This window comes from Pelodiscus sinensis, chromosome 2 (genome assembly GCF_052426305.1).
Source record: "Pelodiscus sinensis isolate ZL-2025 chromosome 2, ASM5242630v1, whole genome shotgun sequence".
In the NCBI taxonomy this organism is placed as follows: Eukaryota; Metazoa; Chordata; order Testudines; family Trionychidae; genus Pelodiscus; species Pelodiscus sinensis.
In genome coordinates, this window is record NC_143053.1 from 229,133,597 (window position 1) to 229,156,659 (window position 23,063).

General features: G+C 45.6%; 1 protein-coding gene across 1 annotated transcript in view; it reads left to right on the forward strand.

Moving 5' to 3' along the window:
• Positions 1–4,263: 4,263 nt before the first annotated feature.
• Positions 4,264–23,063, forward strand: part of RAB18 (RAB18, member RAS oncogene family) — a 33,172-nt gene continuing 14,372 nt past the window's right edge. Inside the window, exons 1-2 of the mRNA XM_075922561.2 lie at positions 4,264–4,439; positions 14,669–14,724. Coding sequence (XP_075778676.1) covers positions 4,372–4,439; positions 14,669–14,724 — 124 coding nt within the window. The 5' untranslated portion in view covers positions 4,264–4,371. The remainder of the gene's footprint in view (positions 4,440–14,668; positions 14,725–23,063) is intronic.

A 23,063-nucleotide genomic window follows, 5' to 3' on the forward strand; every position in this document is an offset into this window, starting at 1 on the left:
AGAATCCAAAATCTTAAGGTTTATTAACAAAAGAAAGAAAAACTATGAGAGTAAGGTTGCTAAGGAGAATACATTACATGCATCAGTCACCAAGTTCTTGATGCAGGCTCTCAGCAGAGATGTTATAAACTGCTATCTTAAAAGTCTCTGGTGTACATCCTATGTCAGGATGGATCCACAATCATTCCTGGCTCTCTGTCCCTCGCAAGGCTGCATCTACAATCAATACCAGAATTGTAGACCAGATAGAGTCTGCCTCATGGCACTTTATATCCATTCCTGGTACCTTCCAAGCTGGAGCGGGTCACATGGACAAGTGACCTATTCCTGTGTCCCAAGCCAGCAGCCATTAGAAACGGCTCGATGTCAGGATGGTGGTCGGTTTCTAGCGGAGTGCCCCAAAGTTCGGTTCTAGGACTGGTTTTGTTCAATATCTTTATTAATGACCTGGATGAGGGGATGGATTGCACCCTCAGCAAGTTTGCAGATGACACTAAGCTACGGGGAGAGGTAGATACACTTGAGGGCAGAGATAGGGTCCAGAGTGACTTAGATAAATTGGAGGATTGGGCCACAAAAAATCTGATGAGGTTCAATAAGGACAAGTGCAGATTCCTGCACTTGGTACGGAAGAATCCCAAGCATCGTTCCAGGGTGGGGACCAACCAGCTAAGTAATAGTTCTGGAGAAAAGGACCTGGGGGTTACAGTGGATGAGAAGCTGGATAGGAGTCAACAGTGTGCCCTTGTAGCCAAGAAGGCTAATGGCATATTAGGGTGCATTAGGAGAAGTATTGCCAGCAGATCCAGAGAAGTGATTATTCCCCTTTATTCACTTTTGGTGAGGCCACATCTGGACTATTGTGTCCAGTTCTGGGCCCCCCACTATAAAAAGGATGTGGACGCATTGGAGAGGGTCCAGCGGAGGGCAACCAAAATGATTAGGGGGCTGGAGCACATGACCTATGGGGAGAGGCTGAGGGAGTTGGGTCTGTTTAGTCTGCAGAAGCGAAGAGTGAGGGGGGATTTGATAGCAGCCTTCAACTTCCTGAAGGGAGGCTCCAAAGAGTTTGGAGAGAGGCTGTTCTCAGTAGTGACAGATGGCAGAACAAGGAGCAATGGTCTCAAGTTGTGGTGAGAGAGGTCCAGGTTGGATATTAGGAAAAACTACTTAACTAGGAGAGTGGTGAAGCACTGGAATGGGTTACCTAGGGAAGTAGTGGAGTCTCCATTCCTAGCGGTGTTTAAGTCTCTGCTTGACAAAGCCCTGGCTGGGTTGATTTAGTTGGGATTGGTCCTGCCTAGAGCAGGGGGCTGGACTTGATGACCTTCTGAGGTCTCTTCCAGCTCTATGGTTCTATGACTGCTTTGCAGGTTTCCAGATGCATTCCTCAGCTGTGTATTGGCCACCTTGAGAGCCATTGTCCTTGGGGCCATGCTAATTAGCACAGTCATGGACTGAACAATCCTTCTTTACAACAGGCAGCCCAGGCCCATCCCACCATCTCAGGCAGAGAACATTCACAGTATAAGCACAGAGCCCATATTCATAACCCCACATACAAACATCACACAAGTACATGAATAGCACATATAGAATCAGTGGAATATAAGCTTTCATTTGATACCTCACATGGCCCCCTTTGTACAGACTTTGGGGCAAACGGCCCCCTTCCTCCCATGGGCACAGAATTGATCTGGCTGCTCCCCTTAAAATCCAATAATGTGACAGAGTGGTATGGCAGCCAGATGAGCTGCCAGGTTTCTGCTCCTTTCCCCATGCACTGTTGTCCTTTCAGTGGGGAAAAGAGCAGAACTCCTAGCTCCATCCCCAGGCTTCCACAGAGCTACATTGTGCATCTATATCCTCTGTAATGATCCTTACAGGAGGGAAGCGCTGGGAGCAGTACAGCAGCTGGAGGAACTGCCTGCATTTCGCTCTTTACCCCACATGTTGCTGTGCCTCCCAGCAGGTAAAGGAGCAGACTCTCCAGCCCTTAGGCCCCTGAGGGAATCACAGAACTTGAGGGCTGAAAAGGACCTTAAGAGTCATGTAGCCCAGCCCTCTGTGCTGAAGTGAGACCAAAGATACCTAGATCATCTCTGACAGATGTTTGTCTAACTTGTTCTTTAAAAACCTCTAATTACAGCTATTCCACAACTTCCCTTGGAGACCTATTGCAGTGCTTACTTATCTGTATAGTTAGAAAGTTTTCCCTAATGTCTAACCTAAATCTCCTTTCCTTTAGATTAGACCCATTGTTTCTTGTCCTGTTCCCCCTCCCCTCTATGGCAACACTTAATGTAACTAAAGACTGTGCTGAGGTCCCGCCTCAATTTTCTTTTCTCAACACTAAATGTGCCCAATTTTTTAAATGTTCCTTATATGTTGTGTCTTTTAAATCTTTTTATGATTTTTGCTGCTATTCCCTGGAATGTCTCCAAATTGTCGATAGCTTTCTTAAAGTGCAACACCCAGAACTGACAACAGTACTTCAGCCGAGGTCTCCCTGTGTCAAGTAAAATGGGATAGTTTCCTCCTATATCTTAGTACAACACTCCTTAATACATCCCAGAATTAGATTAGTCTTTTTCGCAACTGCATCATATTTTTGTCTCATTCAACTTGTGATCCATTATAACTAGAGCCTGAGTGTACACAAAATTTGTATTTGCATCTGATGCACAATCTGGAAAATTGACAGTGGCAGCCTTGATCCTCTCTGTAGTGTAGATATACCCACAGACAACGGGAACAATTCACTAAGCAGGCAGGCTGCTACATTCTGCTCAGACTGAGAGGACAGAGCCTGCCCTTTGCCTACTGCCTCAAAAACACCCTGAAGCTCTGTCCTTCCATCTGAGCATGCTACAACAGCGAGCAAGAGGGATAGTATCTCTCTCTCATACACACACATGCACAACTGCCCATCTCCTCTTTCCCCTCATAATTTAAGTCTCTATCAGATGCTTTAGGCACCTGAATCGACCTGCCTGCACTACTGGATAAGGGCAAGTGACTGTTCGTGCTGTTTCTCTTTATTTTACCATCTGAAGTACTTTTTTTTCTGTGGAGAAGCAAAGATATTTGCAGGGGACATGAATTCTGCACATGCGTGCCAAGCCACAAAATTTTCACAGGAGTAAATTTTTTAATATCCTTCTGGAACTGTGAACACGATAAATGAATACAGCATTTCAGCAATGATTGCATCAATATTACAGTTCACAGCAATACAATGACCAATTGCTCCAATCAAGTACTGGAATATTTCAATTTTGAGGGGTAGCGTGGCTGCTCCAGCAATTTGGAAGAGGTTTTGTTCTCCATTTCAACATGATTATCTTGCCAGTCTCCATTTGATAGTAGCCATCCCTCTCTCCTTGCAATTGTATTTGACTTTTTCTCTTCTCCAGTTATGATATCCTGTTCTACAGGTACCACATCTGCTTACATAAAGAAAGGCCTAAAAACATCCTTTTAGGATGACTTGGCATCCACCCTTATTCCCAAATGTATCTAAGTAATCTAGGCAAGGGGAGAGATAATTTAGAGTTTATTTTAAATCAAGAAAATAATTTATTTCCAGATTTGCTGCTGAAACCCTGAAGGTAGGCAGGTACAGAAGGCAATTCCTCCTCACTTTTAAAGGAATAATTGTGCAGAGCGGATCATAAAACTTCATCCAGTACAGAATTGCACTGAGAGAAATTTAATTTGCTGTGGTGACTGGATAATTGGTGAATAGTAGGCAAAGAAAGATGGAAGAGCTGGGAAAATGGATCAACAGGGTGGGCAGATTGTTCCCTTACAAGTCTCTCCACCGCCCCCCATTCCTCCCTCCCAAATCACTGAGGGGTAAGAAGCCAGCTCTCCTAACAGAGCTGTAGGCGCTCTGGTGGCGGTGGCTGTTTTCCAAGCCCATGGCATCCTGGGGCTGAGCTGGGTGTCGAGCCTGAGCTGACTCCCGGCGCGCTGGAGCGGCGCTAGCACGAGTCTGTCGGGCGGCTCCACTGGGCCACAGCACAGCCAGCCCCCGCGAGCAGCACCCAGGCCGAGGACAGAGGAGCTGCAGCCGGTAGCCCCAGTCTGGGCGCAGGTGACGCAGCGCACGGGGGCCGGCTGCGCGGTGACGCCGCCACTCCGAACGCACCTGCAAGCTGCTAGAGACTTCGCCGTCCGCCTTCGGCGCATGCGCCATAGGGAAGACTTTGGACTCGGAAACTCGGACGTATCTAAACCGGGGCTGGTCAAAGCGCATGCGTGAAGGGGCTGACATAGAAAGCGGAGAGGCTGCGTGCGCATGCGCACTCGCCATCGCCAACAGCAGCTGCGAGAGTCGGGGTCGGCCGGGCTGGCTGGGCGCTCGGGATGGACGAGGACGTGCTGACCACGCTGAAGATCCTCATCATCGGCGAGAGCGGCGTCGGCAAGTCCAGGTGAGCTGAGGCCGCTCCCGGGCCGGCGTGTCGTAGCTGGGCCTGCTGGCCCGCCTCGGCCTGGGGCCGGCTCCGCTCCCAGCCAGCCGGGTGCGGCTCCAGGCCCGAGCCCCTCCCCCCGGGCCTGGGGCCAGCCAGCGCCCCCTCCCCCGCCGGGCCGGGCTCCTCTCCCCGGCCCTAGTAACCCCCCATCCGGCCCCTCCCCTCTTCACACCCTGTGGAAAAAGCCCCCCAGGCCTGGGTCCCTCCCCCCGGCCCTGTTGACAGCCAGCAGCTACTCCTCCCCCACCCCCTCCCCCTCCCCCTCCTCAGTCCTGTTGACAGCCAGCAGCTACTCCTCCCCCTCCCCCTTCCCAGTCCTGGTGACAGCCACCCGCCCTTCCCTCCGTCCCTGGTCACAGCTAGCAGGGGCCCTACACGTCCCTGCCTCAGGTTTTGGACTCTGCCCATCCTTGTTTAGTGTCCCCCTTGTCTAGGACCTTCCCCTTCCTCTTCACAGTCAGGTTGTCTCCCCTCTTTCTTCGCTGTCTCTTCAGTCTCGGTCCAGGAGCAGCCTGCCTCTTAGCTTCCCCACCCACTGTGCTTTAGGTGCATCTTGTTAAATTACTTTTGGACCATTGCTTTCCAGTATCCAGAGATCATACTCGCATGAACTTTCTGACAGTGAGATGGGGAGGGGTTCTTTGGACAATCCCCACAACTAGTCAAAACAGACTGAGTAGGATAGTTTTGGTATTTTTATTCAAACAGGTCTGTTAATGCCCCTCAGTTTTACTATTCATGACCCTTTCAAATGAGACCTGAAAAGCCAGGGTCCTGACCGTACTGTGGTGCTGAAGACATGAGGCGTTAGGGTTAGGATTAGGGTATATCGTAGTTAGGCTTGGCAGAATTTGACTTTTTTTTCTCTTTTTTTTCATTTTGATGGATAATAGTGTGTTTAAATCATACTCATTTCCCCCCACAATTGTGGGTAATGATGTGGGGTTGGACAGTTGGCGGTGTCACAGTAATTAATGACAGTAGCTTTTGAATTATACAGTGCTAAAGCTTTAGGATATTGTCACGCATTGTGACCATTACAAGTCAATCTGTACAAAGTAAATATCCTTAAATCAAACTCTGAGGTCTCAAGCAGCATTCTTTTTTCTTTTGTCTGTACATTTGTATTATCAATTGAAATATTTTTTAAATTTTGTTTGAATTACTGTTTTACATTTACTGACATTTACAAATACAAATTTGATCATTCCAAGCCTAACTATATATTTAGGAATAAATGCTTTTTAAAAAATGATATAATTCTGCTGTCTTGCAACAGATGACCGCTACTGCTAAAAATCTTGCCTTTTTAACAGTTTAAATGAAATGAGAGCTAAGTTCTTTCCAATACAATTCAAATCCTCAGTATAAAGTGTGGCAATAATCCTGTGATGACAGACTTGACTTGAAAAAATTTCTTTTAGATTAGATCATCTCTTGTTCTGTGACCTTGTGAAAGTTTACACTTAAATAACTTCCAAATCTTGGTTACCTATTGTAGAAACTTAATGTCTCAAAATAGACATTTAAAATCTCTTCTCTCTCTCTATCATGAGGTCTTTATTATTTTATATCCAAGAATAACATTAAATTCACTTAACATTAAAGTTTTATTTATTTGGAGGGTAAGCAACACTGATGAGCACAAAATTGTATTTTTTTTTACGCTGAAAACCATACTTTTGCTCAGACAGCTTAACTAGTTTAAGTTTTTTTTTGGGGGGGGGGGCAGGTTTTTGGCCTTACAATCTCTCTCTCTCACACTTACCCCTCCCCCCCCCACTACCCCTGGATAAAGTTGAGGAAGTATTATAGTCACATTGGCCATAACAGCACTTTAAGTTAAGACTCTCTGTAAAGTAAACTTGGCTTCTATATGTGACAATATCATACTTGAGATGCCCTTGGCTGTCTGCCATATGGTTATATATTCCTGGCCCAAACATGTAAAATCACTGGTCAGTAGCTTAAAATGAACTTTTTCAGTCTAGTAATTATGACTAATATGTCAATATGAGAATCCTTGTATGTTGACTTTAAGGCCAGAAGACACCATCATGATCATTTAGTTTCCTCTCCTGTATGTGAGAAGCCATGGAATCTCACCCTGCCACTCCTGTACCAGAAACACAACTTCTGGCTGGCTTGCTGAAGTCTTAAAACTGTGACTTTTAAAACCTAAAGTTACAGAGAATCCATATTTACACTAGTTTAAGCCTTCAAGTGACCTGTGCCCAATGCTGCAGAGGAAGGAAGAATTTAAAAACAAAAAAGAAAGCAAGCCAGGATCTGTGTTGGTCTGATCCAGGCGAAAATTCCTTCACAGCTCCAAATATGGGAATCATTTAGACCAGTGGTCTCCAACTTTTTAAAGCATGGGAGATCATTTTTTGAATTTAAGTGCAATCCGAGAGCTACCTCAAATCCTTATACCCTTGCCCTGCCTCCTTTGTGCCCCTGCTCACTCCATTCTCCCTCCTTCATTTTCACTATGCTGGAGCAGAGGATTGGGGTGCAAGCTCTGGTCTTGGATTAAGGGATTTGGAGTATGAAGGGGTGCTTAGCTTGGGACAGGCAATTGGGCTGCAGAGGGGTTCTAGGTGCAGGCTTTTGGAGGATGTTTGGATGGAGGGGTGGTTGGGGCTAGGGCAGGGGCTTGGGTATAGGAGGGAATAGGGTGGGGTAAGGTTTTGGGATCTGGGCTCCAGCTGGGTACTACTTACCTCAGGTGACTCCTGGGTAGTGGTGCAGTGGGACTCAGGCAGGTTCACCCCTGCCCAGGCCCTGCATCACTCCCAAAAGCAGCCAGAAAACTCCATCCCAAGTCCTGTTGTGCCTCCTCTCTGCTCTGTGAAGATAGGATACAGAGTGGGAGAGGGGTCACCTTTGACATCCGCACCCTCCTCTGCCCTGCACAGAAAGCAAGAGGCTCCTGAAGAAACACCTCCAAGGCAAAGGGTGCAGGAGATGAGCAGCAGTGTGGGGAGGGGCAGTTGAAGTGCCGGCACTTGATAGCCCCTTGACCAATCCAGTCAGGATCACCTGTCAGTGGTTCCAAGATCTACCAGTAGATCCCAATCTACTGGTTGGTGACCGCTGAGTTAGACCCTGAGCCTGTGGGGAAGACTCTCTAGTGAGACAACCAGTGAAGAATTTTCCATAGTGAAACAAAAGATGGGTAGGCTTTGAGTTATCACCAGCCTTTGGAGATATTTGCAGCTAGCAGTTGCAGATTGACTATTTTCCAGCGTAAGCAGGCTCGTCAAGCTAACCCCTCGATAAACTTAAATCAAGCTCTATCTTTATCCGGATAGTGCAGCGCCCCCCCCTACCCCCCAAAAAAAGTTCTCCTTGGAAAGCTGTTCCAGAACCATTAGTACTCTGACAGCTAGAAATCTTTTTCTACTTTCAAGCCCATTGTTGAGAGCCAGTTTATATCCATTTGTAATGATGTACCTGTTGGTGCTTAACTACTCTCTGTGCTTGGTGTTTATCCCTCTGATGCCGTGGTCACCAACCGGTAGATCGTGATCTACTGGTCAATCTCAGGGGCTCTAAGAGTCGCTCTTGAGCCCTCTCTGAACTGCGCGCCTGCGCAGTACATTTAAATTTGATTTCCTCATTTGAGGAGCAGCTACTCACCGAGCAACAACACAGGTGAGTAGCTGTGCGGAATGGTGGGAGCTGGGAGGTCGGGAGGGCTGAAACACCCCGGCCAGCTGGCTGTGGCGTTCAGCCCAGAGGAGGCTGCCCAGCGCTCCAGCTGATTAGGCGGATTCTCCTCTGCGCCTGCCCACGTGGGGCATCCTAGCTGAGCGCCATGGCCAGCTGGCCATGGTGCTCACTTAGGGTGTACCACGCTCTGTGGGCAGGCTCAGAGGAGAAGCTGCCCGATCATCTGGAGCGCAGTTCAGCCTCCTCTGGGCTGAATGGCACAGCCAGCAGGCCAGGCAGCTTCCCCTCTGCACCAGCCCACGTGGAGCATGGTACACCTTGGCTGAGCGCCATGGCCAGCTGGCTGGGCAGCTCCTTCTCTTTGCTCCAGCTTGGCTGCCCTACGCTCAGCCCGGAGGGAATGTGGGTCGGAGGCTTCCCTCCGTGGCTGGTGTAGGGAACTCCCTGCCCCCAGCCTTTTTCCCTCTCCCCTGCCCCAAACCTGTCCCCTACCCCCTGTTCCCTCACCCTTGCCCCCCGCCCCGCTGCAGAAACCTGCCCCCCCCTGCAGAAACCTGCCCCTTGGCACCCTCCCTTCCTGCAGAAACCAGTTCCCTCTGGCACCCTGTCCCCTACTGCAGAATCCTATCCCCCTGCCTTCCCCACTACAGAAACCTGTCCCCCTGCTACCCTCTGCAGAAACCTGTCTCCCCCCCCCTCCCCCCAGCACCCTATCCCCTGCTGCAGAAACCTTCCTTCTGGCATCCTGCCCCCTCTCCTCTGCCCCCACTGGTACCCTGTTCCCTGCCCCAGAACCCACTAGCACCCCTCCCCAGTACTGTGTCCCCTGCTCCGGAATGACTTTTCTGTGGGTCAGTGACCCCTGACTCAAGGCAGGTTCCCTGCCATTCTCATAAGTAAAGACAATGCAGAAACTTTTTGGCTACGTCTAGACTGGCATGATTTTCCGCAAATGCTTTTAACGGAAAAGTTTTCAGTTAAAAGCATTTGCGGAAAAGAGCATCTAGATTGGCATGGACGCTTTTCCACAAAAGCACTTTTTGCGAAAAGTGTCAGTGCCAATCTAGTCGCGCTTTTCCGCAAAAAAGCCCCGCTCGCCATTTTTGCGATTCGGGCTTTTTTTGCCCCCAAAAAATCTGAGCTGTCTACACTGGCCTTTTTGCGCAAAAGCTTTTGTCCGAACGGGAACAGCATAGTATTTCCACAAGAAGCACTGATTTCAGACAGTAGGAAGTCAGTGTTCTTGCGGAAATTCAAGCGGCCAGTGTAGACAGCTGGCAAGCTTTTCCGCAAAAGCAGCAGTCTAGAGACAGCCTTTGTGTTTAACATAATATTTTATTTAAAATCGAAGCCTGGCCAACAAACCCCCAATTGGGGCCAACCCCCCATCTGGCCACAATCACTCCTGCTTTGCCCCTTCCCCAGACCCTAGATCTGAGCCTATCAAACACTAGAACCCCCTGCCCGAGCCCCTCACATACCCTAACCCAAATTCCTGTACACTCACATCCACAAGCCTGTGGCTTGCTTAGTACCCCAACATTGCCCGGCCTGGAGCCCCCTCCCTGAGCCATTGTCCCCTTCTCCACCTCCTCCTGCATCCAGATTTCCTCCCAGAGCTTGCACTGCTCACCCCTTCCCATACCCAAATCCCTCATTCCCACCTCAGAGACTACATCCTGTCTCAACCCAGCGAGGGTCTGGCTAGACTGCAGGAGTTTTTCAGGATTCTAGAGATATCCCAGGAAAAACCTCTTCTGCATCCAGGGTTGCATTTGTTCTTCCGCTTTTTTAGTGGAAGAGCAAACAGGCTCTTTTGGTCACCCCATATTCCTCTTTCCATAAGGAATGAGGGGGCTTCCAAAAGAAGGGTTTTTTTCTGACATTTGGTCTAGTCTAGACAGGCCAAATGTTGGAAAAACCTCTTCCTACAGAAGAATTTTTTTTGTTATTAAAGCAGCAGTATAAGGATTGGGCATAGCAAGTGATGGAGAGGAGGAGAATAGAGAGGGCGGGGCTTCAAGGAAGGGGTGGGGCTTCAAGGAAGGGGCGGGGTGGTAGATCTTGGAGACCGCTGCTCTGATGTATCTACAGAGAACAATCATATGTCCCCTCGGTCTTTGGGTTAGGCTAAACAAGCCAAGCTCTTTGTCTTTTCACATAAGATACTTTTTTTTTTTTAATTCCTCAGGTCATTCAAGTATAGTTGCCCTTTTGTGCACCTGCTCCACTGTGAATTAATTTTTCTTAAATATGGGAGACCTCAATTGCATACAGTATTCAATATGAAGTCTCCCCCTTGCCTTTTTATGATGGCATTAACACTTCTCTGTGTACTGGCAATACTTTGTTGCATCGTAGGACTACATTAGCCTTTTTCATGGCCATATCATGTTCATAGTCATCCTGTGATCAACAAGTATACTCAAGTCCTTCTCCTACTGTCACTTCCAACTGATACATTCCTAGTATCTGATACATTCTTGTTGTTCGCTAAGTGCATGACTTTGAGCAATTAAACTTCATCTAATTTCTATTACTCTAATATCAGGGTCATCCCAGTCTTCTTGTATGACATTTCAGTCCTCCTCCATATTGGCAGTAACTCCCAACTTTGGGTCATCCAAAAATTAACTCCTACTTTTTGTTCCATGTTTGTTAATAAAAATGTTAAGATTAGGTTCCAGTGCTGATCAGTGAGGAATTCACTAGTGTTTTCTCTCCAGTCTGACAGTTCATCTTTCAATGACCCATTGTAGTCACCTCTTTAAGCAGTTCCTTATCTACCTTTCAATTCTCATATTAATCCTAATATTCTTCAATTTTACTAATTTTCCATGTGGAAGAATATCAATTGTCTTATTGAAATCTTGGTATATTAGGTTTAACATGTTTCCTTTGGAAACCAGGTTGATTTGATGTGCTCTACCTTTTATAAAACTGTTGTATTTTATCCCAGTTACTGTTTACCTGTATTAGCTACTTGCTTTCAAAATTGGTTCAAAAACTTTGTGTATAAATGAAGTCAAACTAATAGGCATGTAGTTTCTCAGATCACGTTTTTACCCTTTCTTATAAATAGGAGCTGTTAGCAATTTTCCAGTCACAAGATATGAACTCCAAGTTTACAGTTTGATTAAAAATCCTTGCTATTGGGCTTACACTTTCATGTGCCAGCCCCTTTAATATTCTTGAATGGAGATTATCCAAATTCCCAGATTTAGTCCCATCAAGCTCTATGGGTTTGATTTCCACTTCAGATGTGGTCACTTCTACTTCCACATACTCATTCCCTTTAGCTACCCTGCCACTGACCCTAAGCTCTTCATTAGTCCTATTAAAAACTGAAGCAAAGTATTCATTTAGGTGTTAAACCATGTCTAGATTAACTTTAATCTCCACCCCATCCTCTGTTTAATCGTCCCACTATTTCTTTCCTTTTTACTTCATACTTATGTGATGATAGAACCATTTACTATTGGTTTTAATTTCCTTTGCAAAGTCCAACTCTGCTTGGCTTTTGACAATTCTCATTTTATACCCACTCTTCCTGATCTCCAAGAGGTAGCTTTCCACTTTCCTTGCTGATCCATCCCATCTTCCATTTCTTGTAGGCTCTGTCTTTAATTAAACTGTTTGACATGCTTGGTCTGCAATCCTTCCCAACAGAATTTTTGCCCTATGCTTGGGATGCAGATCTTGTATAGTTTCTGCAGCTCTGACTTAAAGTAATTCTAAGCCTGCTTCATATTCAGATCCTTGAGTTCTTCAGTCCAATCCACTTCCCTAACTAATTCCTTCAATTTAATTTAATGTTTGCAGTTTTGAAATCAAGGACTCTAGTTGGAGATCTATTTTTCTTTACCTTTCCATTTAGCTTAAACTGAGTTCCCGCATAATCACTTGAACCAAGGTTGCCGTCTACAAACAGTTCTTAAATGAGAACCTCACTATTTACCAATACTGAATCTAAAATGGGATTACCTCTTGTTGATTCAGCAACTGTTTGGTGAATAAATCTGTCAGCTGTCATATCCAGGAAGATCTATAATTAGTAGCAATTTCCCGTCAATCTAAAGTTGGGAAGTTTAACATCTCCCATAAACATGCAGTTTCTAGTGGTATTTGTTTCACTAAAAACATTAAAGATTGAATCCTAGGGGGTCTGTAGCATACTCCAGGTATATCCCAAGGGAATCTCTCTAGCTTTCTTTCCCAAAGTGATTTTTGGCTAAACCAGATTCTGTCTTCTAATTTCTTTACAGTTTCTTTCATCGTTAACATACAATGCTACTCTACCACCTTTATTTTTCTTTCTTTCTTCTTGAACAGTGGATACCCTTCAATACCTGTTCTAATATACAAGGTTGTCTGGGGCACCTCCAAGAGGGTCAGATCAGGGCAAATTGGTTAGAACCAGGGCTACTTATTGCCCAAGACCGGGGTCCTCCCTATAAGGCATCCAACCAGTCACACAGAGCAATTCAGCTGCCACCCTAGCCAGCAAGAATTTTCACAAGCAATCCCCTTAGACTCTCCAGTTTTACCTGTGCCACAACCAGCACCACACTTTACACAGATGAGAGGTTATAAAACCGATCTCACTGATTCCAAACAGGTTCTCCTGGTGCCAAAGGACCAACTACAATCCCAGGTCAATTTATACCTCAGACCTTACATTAAAGAGTATGCAGTGCCAAGCCTTTAGAATCTAAAGGTTTATTAATAAAAGAAAGAAAAGGTTGAGAGTAGGATTGTTAAAGAAAATACATTACATACATCAATCTCCAAGTGTTTGGATGCAGGCTTTTAGCAGAGTTGTAACAAACTGCCAACTTAAGTGTCTGGAGCACATCGTATGTTTTGATGAGTCAATGCTCCTTTCTGGCACTCTTTCCTTAATCCAGGTGCTTCTGGAGCAGAGAGCAAGAGTAAAGACAAAGATGGAGGCATCCCCAGGTTCCTTTTTATAATCTTGCCCATGTAGAGGGAGGAAAATCCATTGTTCTCCTGAGTGGTAGACCTCTCAAACTGGAGCTGATCACATGATCAAGCAACCTGACCATGTCCTTTAGGCAAGAAACCATGGTGTGCTTGCTGGTCTGCAGGTTTCAAGCCACATTCCTTGGGTGTTTATTGGCAGCCCTTGAGATCCATTGTCCATGCAGCATCATTATTAAGCAAAGCTATTCACTGAATAACCATTTCTCATAATAGGTGGTCGATGCCTATTGCTGTCTCCCAGACAGACATTTAACATACAAGTACAGAGCCCATATTTATAACTTTACATACAAAAAAATCAGGCACGTATATGAGTAGCATACATAGGATCAGCATAAGCTTGCGTTAGACACCTAGACACCTCTCTTGGCCCACTTTGCACATAATTTGGGGCAAACACACAACAGTGGGTGCAACAATGATCTGCCTGGTCACATTTAAAATCCAGTAATGTGACATCTGTATTCCAGTCATGATTACTATTCCACCATGTTTCTGCTATTCCCTATAATATCTGGTTTCAATTCCTGAACTTGTAGTTCTAGTTCTTCCCTCTTGTTATCTACCTTCCTTGCAGTGGTTGACTTCTTAATTGTTTCTGCTTGGCTTCACCCAGATTCTGTAGCTGGTTGAATAGTCATTCTAATACCAGTATCGTCTACTTGACTGGTATGGCCATTAGTATCATTTCCTCTTAATGTCTATTCTCCTACCCATTGCTGTTTGTTTCTCCATTGCTGTATCCATCCTTACTTGATTTTTCCACCTGGTTAATATTCAAATCAGGCATAAGGATTACATGAGATCTCCCAACTAAATTTTCTATGTGCTAGCCACACCTGCACAATGTAAAATTTAACTTTAGTGCTCACAGTTTTATCAGAACTTTAATTTGTGTGAGGTTGCATTAGTATTTTTCAGTGTTTGGGGACCTGTCCATTTAGGAATAGAACTAATTGTATAGTGTGGGTTTTGTTTTTTGAAATAATACTTACCACTAAAGTTCTGTGGCATTCTAAGTCTAAGAAGCATGCTTAGCATTGAATGTGTATTTTTCCTTACATTCTTCCTATTGTAGTAAGTTAATGTGCACTCTGAACCTCTTTCAGACTTGCCAGATTTTGTGCTGGGGCATTGTCTAATTCTTTTTTTCTTTTTGTACCAAGATTTAAGAGACTTGAAATTGTTCAGAGTTTTTTATTTCTAAAGCTCTGTCAGGGCAAAAGTTTGAGTAAGCCTCTGAGATTTCAGTATTGGCATCAGAGGTAAAATAAGTATTCCTTTCTCAAAACATAGCGAATGCAAGTTATACTAGTAAGCTGACATTCAGTACTTTTACTTGCACTGTCTTGTAGGTGACACACATTCGTATTAAACAAAACAGATATAAACATTGCTTTCAAATCTGTGGTATATAATAATGCACACACCTGGCAAGCTACAATTACACTGACATGACAACAGTACTTGGTGTTCTAATAATATATTTTACTCTCTTCCCCCATCAGCCTTTTATTGCGGTTCACAGATGATACGTTTGACCCAGAACTTGCAGCAACAATTGGTAAGTGTGTGCTAACACTACTTAATTAAAATTGAAACCATCATAAGTAGAAGGTACTGGCTTGCTGTTCTTGCACACAAATAATGAGATTCATCCTCATCTGTTCTTCAGTAAGTGCGTAGATGGCCACCTAGGGAACTGAGTACTTTGAAGAAAGTTTCAGGCTCTCTATATCCAGGGCTCTTTCTACTCCAGAGAAGTTCTGTGGTGTACTGGGCACCGAATTTCCCTCTCTACCATTCAGATAGCTATTTCTTAAGAGTGGGAAAGTGGCTCTTTCCTTACCTACCCAAAAATAGCTATAAACTATTGGGCAAGTGGCCCAGGCAGAGAAGGTAGCACCCAGAGCTGCACAGCTTTCCCTTCTTACCCAGGTAACAGTTATGATTAATAAACAAAACTGACTTTAAGTATAAAAGGTAGGATTTCAATGCTTGCACATGATAACAGACCAATCAAATAAGTTACTAAGCTAAAATAGTAAGCTAATAAGCCTAATTCACTAAGAGAAGATGTTGCAAATCATAATTTCTCACCTTAGTTCTTATTTCAGTTACAGTTCTGGCCAGAGAAGAACTTTTCTTTCTGACCTGGATCCAGCACCTCCTCTTTACTAAGGCTATGTCTAGACTGCAAGCCTCTTTCGAAAGAGAGCATCTAGACTGCACGCGGAACTTTCGAAAGAGCAAGCCGCTTTTTCGAAAGAAAGCACCCAGTGAGTCTGGATGCTCTCTTTCGAAGAAGCCCTATTTACATTCAAGAACGCCTTCTTTCGAAAGAAGCACTTTCGAAAGAAGGCGGTCTTCCTCGTGAAATGAGGTTTACCGCCATCGAAAGAAAAGCCGCGTTCTTTCGATTTAATTTCGAAAGAACGCGGCTGCAGTCTAGACGCAGGTGAAGTTTTTTCGGACAAAGGCTACTTTTCCCGAAAAAACCCCTGAGTCTGGACACAGCCTAAGTGTCATTAGAATTATTTTGTTTCCAGGTCTCTTCATGTATCTTCTTGGGGTGGGGAGCTATCTCAGCTAGGGATGTAAAATCCTGTTTAATCAGTTACCATATTTTAGAGAATATAACCAGTGGGTTATATTTGTTTACCACACACACACGCGCGCGCACCCACACACACACACCCTCCCAATCATGTCCCTAATCTCAGCAATCTTTGTGATCAGCAAAGATTTTAAATCATCACTGATAAAAATTAAATAGCATTGGATCCAGAATAAATTCATAGGGGCAGTGCCGCAGGGAGCCCAGGATCAGCTGGGGATTCCCCAGCTGACCCTGGGCTCCTCATGGTGCCATCACTTTGAAATCCCACTTTGAAGTACCCTCTACTCTCCCCCCCCCCCACCCCTTGCTGCCTCTATCTGATAGAGGCAGCTAGGAGTGGGAGTAGAAGTGACTAGTCCATTTGCTTATCAGATAGTCGACTAGTCCTTAATGTCCCTAGTGATTACCAGGGAAATGTGAGTCTAGTCGTGTTCAGGGTAACTTTCGTTTATTTTGTGGTTTGGTTTGAACTACTCTGTGACTCTGCCTCCCCCCCCTTTTACCATCTAAGCATTATGCTGAGATTTTTCTGTTTTAATTTGGTTTTCCTCAGTTGCTCTGTAACATCTAGCAACCAAGGATGCTTTATCAAGTTTAACTTTTGTTTTTTGTAATAAAAATCACTTCTTTTAAGGTGATGATTTGATTCTTATGTTCTGGAAGTCTGTCTGTGTGTATCTGCATGCCTGTAATGAGGGGTCAGCTTGTTTTTTCTCTTTCAAGCTCTTTTGGGGCAAAGAGCTTTGGGTACCCTGGGGGTGATTTCAAATGTTCACCCCCCGTCTCTTTTTTTTGTTAAAGCGGATCAAAGCACTTGATGGTGGCAGTGAAATTCCCAAAATCTGAGTATTAGGATTTTGGGGGCAAGTTTTTGTAACCAGTACCTGTAGAGGCAAGGTTTTGAAGCTCTCTTGCGGGGGGGCCCCCGCCTTCTGCATTTGTAGTGCCAGAGTGGGGAATAGCCTTGACATCTATTCACGAGTCTTTGGGAGCCAATAGGATCAAATTTCATGTTTGTAATTTTCCTATTACTTTATATTCACAATTTGCCTGACTTATGGTTCTAACATGTGCCTCTTTTTTTTTTTTTGGTCTGAGGGTGGTGCATGTATTATGTAACAATGTAATAGTTAGCATCAATGAAACAATGACCATAACTTAATGTTGCCACTTTTTAAACTTCTGTCATAGACTAAATAATAAGTCAAGCCTCACAAAATGACAGGAATACATTACATATAAACATTTCTAATCAATTGGGCATAGACTGAAATCTTAAATTATTAAACTCCTAACCAAATACTGATTTCTCAACTTGAACATTGCTACAGTGCTAATTTTTTGCACTTTAATTTATTTGGTGGGTGTATTAGCGGGGCTTCAGACAGGAGTTGGAGCGTGTTGGGAGCTGGCTTAAAACATGGTACTATATTATGTGTTCTGGATTTGTGCTGGTGGATTTCGCATTTGTTTACTCCTGTAGACTTTTATTGTTTAACCCTTTTTTACATCTGTCTGTGGAATGGAGCTATGTTACTAATGTGCTTTTCTGCTTACTTCATTCGATTTTAAGAAGCTTTATACAAAAAGAGATTGAAATGGCAACAACTCAAAAATTAATGTATGGCAGTGAGTCATTTGCAGAGATCATAACTGTTTGGCATTTTGATAATTTGTGCAAAAGAAATCAGTTAGTGATAGCCTTGTTGTATCAAGAGCCCTGCAGTTTGTTAAAAACAGATCAGTTTTCTCATTACGTCTTCTCCTGAACTGTAACTATGCTCTTCTTCCCCTTATCACGTAAAAGGGTTAAAGTGTACAATTTTGTCTGTTAAACAGTATGCCTATTTAAATACTTTTTGTATGCAAGTATGAAAGGAAAACAGTATAATCTATTGTATATTTGAGTGGGGCTGGGTGTGTTTTGTCTGTTTGTTCAAGAACTCCTCCTAAATGGTAAGAGCTAGGACCACCACATTCGGTATACAGCTTCCTCTTACCATAACTTAAAGCAGCGTAAGGGTTTGGTTGTGCCAGGAAAATGTGATGTGCCTGGACTGGGATTGCAACTCATAAAACCATGCAGAAAAGACAGAATCACCAGGTAGGTAGAAGGGGCTGGCTGGAGGTGCTGCTCCCCCCCTTCGCACCATCTGGGACTGCTCCAGATCCGAGCCTCCCACTTCCTAGGCACTCACTTTCCCTTCCTCGCCCCCCCCCCCCCCCCCAAGATTTGTATGAGGATGTTGCTGGGTGTTCTACTTTGTCAGGGACCATGTTGACGACTAGCCCTTTCTTTGTTAAAACATAGTATAATAAGAGTTTAGAAGGATGAAGGAAAAGAAAGATACTTGACAGAATTCCCATTTTAAAAAAAACATACTTAAAAAAAAAAGTAAATAGAACATTTTTAACAATCCCTTTTTTAAAGAAATCCAAAATAAACAATTTTATAAAATAAGTGTTCTTGAAAAATACAAACATTTACACACAGCATGTATATTTTTCCTTTTATCCCGCTCCCCCTCCGCCTCCCCAAAGTTAAGGATAGAGCAACGCTGGGTAAATGTGATAGTACAGGGGTTGGCAACCTTTGGCTCATGAGCCAAATATGGCTCACTAGGGAGCAGGCTTGGACAAAACATTCCAGCCTGCAGATGCAGCAAGGAGCCTCAGGCAAACTCCCTTGCTTGCCCTGCCCCTGCATGCTACTTTGAAAAGTGGCTGCAAGGCTGTTTGTGTTCCGTAAACTGAGCCAGGAGAGGATGGGGGAGTGGTGCCTCATGTCTAGTCCTGCCCCCAGCACGATACCATTGGCTGGCTTCTGACCAATGGAAGCTGCCTGTTTCAAGAACTGGAAACGTGCAAAGCACTAATTCCCCCCCCCCCCCCCCGCCTCCTGTCAGGCTCTTATTCACAGACCACATGGCCCTGCAGCCTGTGCTAGTTGCGGTGGGGGGAGGCAGGGCAGGCTCCTGAGAAATGTGCTGAGCTGCTGCTCTGGAGACTCACTGGTAAGTCTCTCAGCCAGAGCCTGCCTCTGGCACCCCAGCCCTTCCCTCCCCCCAGCTCTCTCCTCCTCCACCCCACATAAGCCAAACCCTCTGCCCCTCTCCTAAGCCCATATCCCCTCTGAGACCCTTCACCCCCATCCCTTGTCCCAGATCACTGTAATCTCCTGTCCTAGGTCACAATCCAAATTCCTGCACCCCAGTCCCATGCCTCAGGTCACAACTGACTCCTTCACCCAAACTCAGTGGCCCCTGACCCAAAAAGATTCCCTACCCCTGCCATAAAGACAATATTGAAACTTTTTGTGTTGGACATAATATTTTATTTAAAAATGAAGCCTGGCCAACAATCTCCCAATTGCAGTCCAACCCCCGTCTGGCCGCAGCGTCATAACACTCTTGCACCCTCTCGCATATGCACATCAACCCTGAGTCCATCATACACCTTGAACCTTCCTGTCCTGAGCACCTCATACCCCCGCATCCGCAGACTCCTGCATTCCCAAATACCCTGCCCCGAGCCTCTCATGCACTCCAATCCTGACTCCTGCACCCCCACATACCCAACCCCCTGCCATAAGATTGACAGAGGACAGCCTGAATGCATGCATGAAGCTGGATTTAACTAGTGTCATTGTAAATATCAAAGAAATGCAGAAAAGATGCAGCAGCAGAAGTCCCATTAAATAAAGTCTGAGAGTATAATGTTTCATTTATGCAATGTCATATGTCAATTATCAATAATACTAAGTTATATATTTTCAGCCATGCAAATGGGCATTCTTATATGGCTCTTTGTTGATCACTTGTTCTGAATTTTGATGTTGTTTGGCTCTTTAGTTTGAAAAGGTTGCCAACCCCTGTGTTAGTAGTACATATAACACTAAATTTACATTTTTAAATAACCCCATCAATTTTAAATTGAAGATTTTGTATATCTTGATAGGCTCATATTGTTCAGAAGAAAGATTTTTGCTTCAGTTAGGAGTAATGGATAATGTGGCAAGTATCAGAGGGGTAGCCATGTTAGTCTGAATCTGCAAGAACGAGTAGTCCTGTGGCACCTTACAGACTAACAGATTTATTGGAGCATAAGCTTTCATGGGCAAAGACCCACTTCGTCAGATGCATGTAGTGGAAATTTCAGAGGCAGGTATAAATATACAAGCATAAGAGAAGAGTTCCAGTTCCAGTCAAGAGTAAGGCTAGAGATAACGAAGTCAATTCAGTCTACAATTCTTGTAGTTTCAAGAATGCTTGGTGTAGATCTTGAGGCCCACTTCTAGCAGCTGATGTGGAGGTGTGAACACCAAGAGAGGAGAAACTGCTTTTGTAATTGGCTAGCCATTCACAGTCTTTGTTTAATCCTAAACTGATGGTATCAAATTTGCAGATGAATTGTAGCTCTATAGTTTCTCTTTGAAGTCTGTTCTTGAAATTTTGTTGTTGTTGCAGGATGGCTACTTTTAAATCTGCTACTATGTGTCCAGAGAGATTGAAGTGTTCTCCTACAGGTTTTTGTGTACAGGCAGTCCCCGGGTTACATACAAGATAGGGACTGTAGGTTTGTTCTTAAGTTGAATCTGTATGTAAGTCGGAACTGGCGTCCAGATTCAGCCGCTGCTGAAACTGACCGCCAGTTCTGACTTACATACAGATTCAACTTAAGAACCCCAAGCTTCCCCAAGTCAGCTCCTGCTGAAACTGATCAGCGGCTGATTCCAGAAAGCCTGGGGCAGAGCAACTGTAGTCAGCGCTGGTCAGTTTCAGCAGCGGCTGACTTGGGAACGCCTGGGGCAGAGCAGCTGGGGTGCTGCTGGGTTGCTCCTCGGGCAACTGGACCAACCCAGCAGCACCCCAGCTGCTCTGCCCCAGGCATCCTGATTCAGCCACTGCTGAAACTGACCAGCAGCGGCTGAATCAGGACCTGGGGCAGAGCAGCTGGGGTGCTGCCGGGTTGGTCCAGTAGTGCCCAGAGCAGCGCTGCAGGACCAATCGGCAGTGCCCCAGCTGCTCTGCTCCAGGGTCCAAAACAAAAGCCTGGTCTGCTGGGGGGGGAGGGCACACTAGCCGCGCCCCCCCCCCCCTCCCCAGCAGACCAGGGACACGGGGAGCAGAGCCACAGCTGCAGCGGGGTGCCGCGCCTCTGAGGCTTTGCTCTGGCAAAGCCTCAGAGGCGTGGGACCCCCCCGTGGCTGCGGCTTCAGTCCCGGTGCCTGTGGTCTGCTGGGGACGGTCCCCAGCAGACCACAGGCACCGTGACTGAAGCGGCAGCAGCGGGCGGGTTCCCGCGCTTCTGAGGCTTTGCTCTGGCAAAGCCTCAGAAGCGCGGGAACCCGCTCGGTGCCCCTGGTCTGCTGGAGACGGTCTCCAGCAGACCAGGGGCACCGGGAGCAGCTTACGAATGGGGCTTTCTCGTCCCGGAGCTCGCAGGTAGCAATCCGCTACCTCGACCTCCGGGGCGAGAGAGCCCCGTTCGTAAGTGCGGATCCGACATAAGTCGGATCCGCGTAAGTCGGGGACTGCCTGTATTGCAATTCCTGATATCTGATTTGTGTCAGTTTATTCTTTTACGTAGGGACTGTCCTTTTTGGCTGATGTATATGGCAGAAGGGCATTGCTGACACATGATTGCATATATTACATAGGTAGATGTGCAGGTGAATGAGCGTGTAATGGTGTGGCTGATGTGGTTAGGTCCTGTGATGGTGTCGCTGGTGTAGATATGTGGGCAGAGTTGGCACCGAGGTTTATTGCAGGGATTGGTTCCAGGGTTAGAGTTACTGTGGTGTGCTGTATAGTTGCTGGTGAGAATTTACTTCAGGTTGGTGGGTTGTCTGTGGGCGAGGACTGGCCTACCTTCCAAGGTCTGTGATGATGATGCGTTGGAGAGGTTTTAGCTGGGGACTGTAGGTGATGGCCAGTGGTGTTCTGTTTACTTTGTTGGGCCTGTCTTGTAGCAGGAGGCTTCTGGGTATATATCTGGCTCTGTGGGTATTGTAGTTTCAAGAATGCTTGGTGTAGATCTTGTAGGTGTTTCTCTGTCTAAAGGGTTAGAGCAAATGCGGTTGTACCTTAGTGCTTGGCTGTAAATGATGGATCATGTAGTGTGTCCAGGATGGAAACTAGAGGCATGTAGGTAGGCATAGTGGTACGTAGGTTTTCTGTATACTGTGGTGTTTAGGTGACCATCACTTATTTGCACTGTAGTGTCCAGGAAGTGGATCTCTTGTGTAGACTGGTCCAGGCTGAGGTTGATGGTGGGGTGGAAATTGTTGAAATCATGGTGAAATTCTTCCAGACACTCCTTCCCGTGGGTCCAGATGATGTAATCAATGTAGCATAAGTAGAGGAGGGGCGTTAGTGGACGAGAGCTAACGAAGCGTTGTTCCAGGTCAGCCGTAAAAATGTTGGCATATTGTGGGGTCATGCGGGTTCCCATAACTGTGCCACTGGTTTGGAGTTATAAATTGTCCCCAAATCTGAAATAGTTGTGTGTGAGGATAAAGTCACAGAGCTTGGCCTCCAGTTGTGCCATGGCATCATCAGGGATGCTGTTCCTGACCGCTTGTATTCCATCTGTGTGTGGAATGTTGGTGTAGAGAGCCTCCACATCCGTGGTGGCTAGGATACTGTTTTCTGGGAGATCACCAATGCATTGTAGCTTTCTCAGGAAGTCCGTGGTGTCTTGGAGATAGCTAGGGGTGCTGTTGGCATTGGGTCTGAGTAGTTTCCACATATCCAGAAAGTCCTGCAGTGAGAGTGCCAATGCCTGAGATGATGGGGCATCCAGGATTTCCAGGTTTATGGGTCTTGGGTAGTAGATAGAATAATCCTGATGGGGGCTCTAGGGGTGTGTCTGTGTAGATTTGTTCCTGTGCTTAGGTAGGGAATGTCTTGAGCAGACAGTGCAGTTTCTTAGTGTATTCTGCAGTGGGATCTGAGGAAAGTGGCCTGTAGAGAGTTGTCTGGTATTGGAGAGTTGTCTGGCAGCCTCCTTTTGGTAGTCTGACCTATTCATGATGATAACAGCACCTCCTTTGTTAGCCTCTTTGATTATGATGTCAGAATTGTTTCTGAGGCTGTGGATGGCATTGTGTTCTGCATGGCTGAGGTTACAGGGAAAGCGATGCTGTTTTTCCACAATCTGTCATTTCGACACTCAGGAGGAGTCCATGATGATGTGGACTGAATGTCAAAGATGCACTTTCATCTACAATTGAAATTGCATGACTGTCTGCAGGAACTAAAGCTTGGACCTGTTTTGTGGAA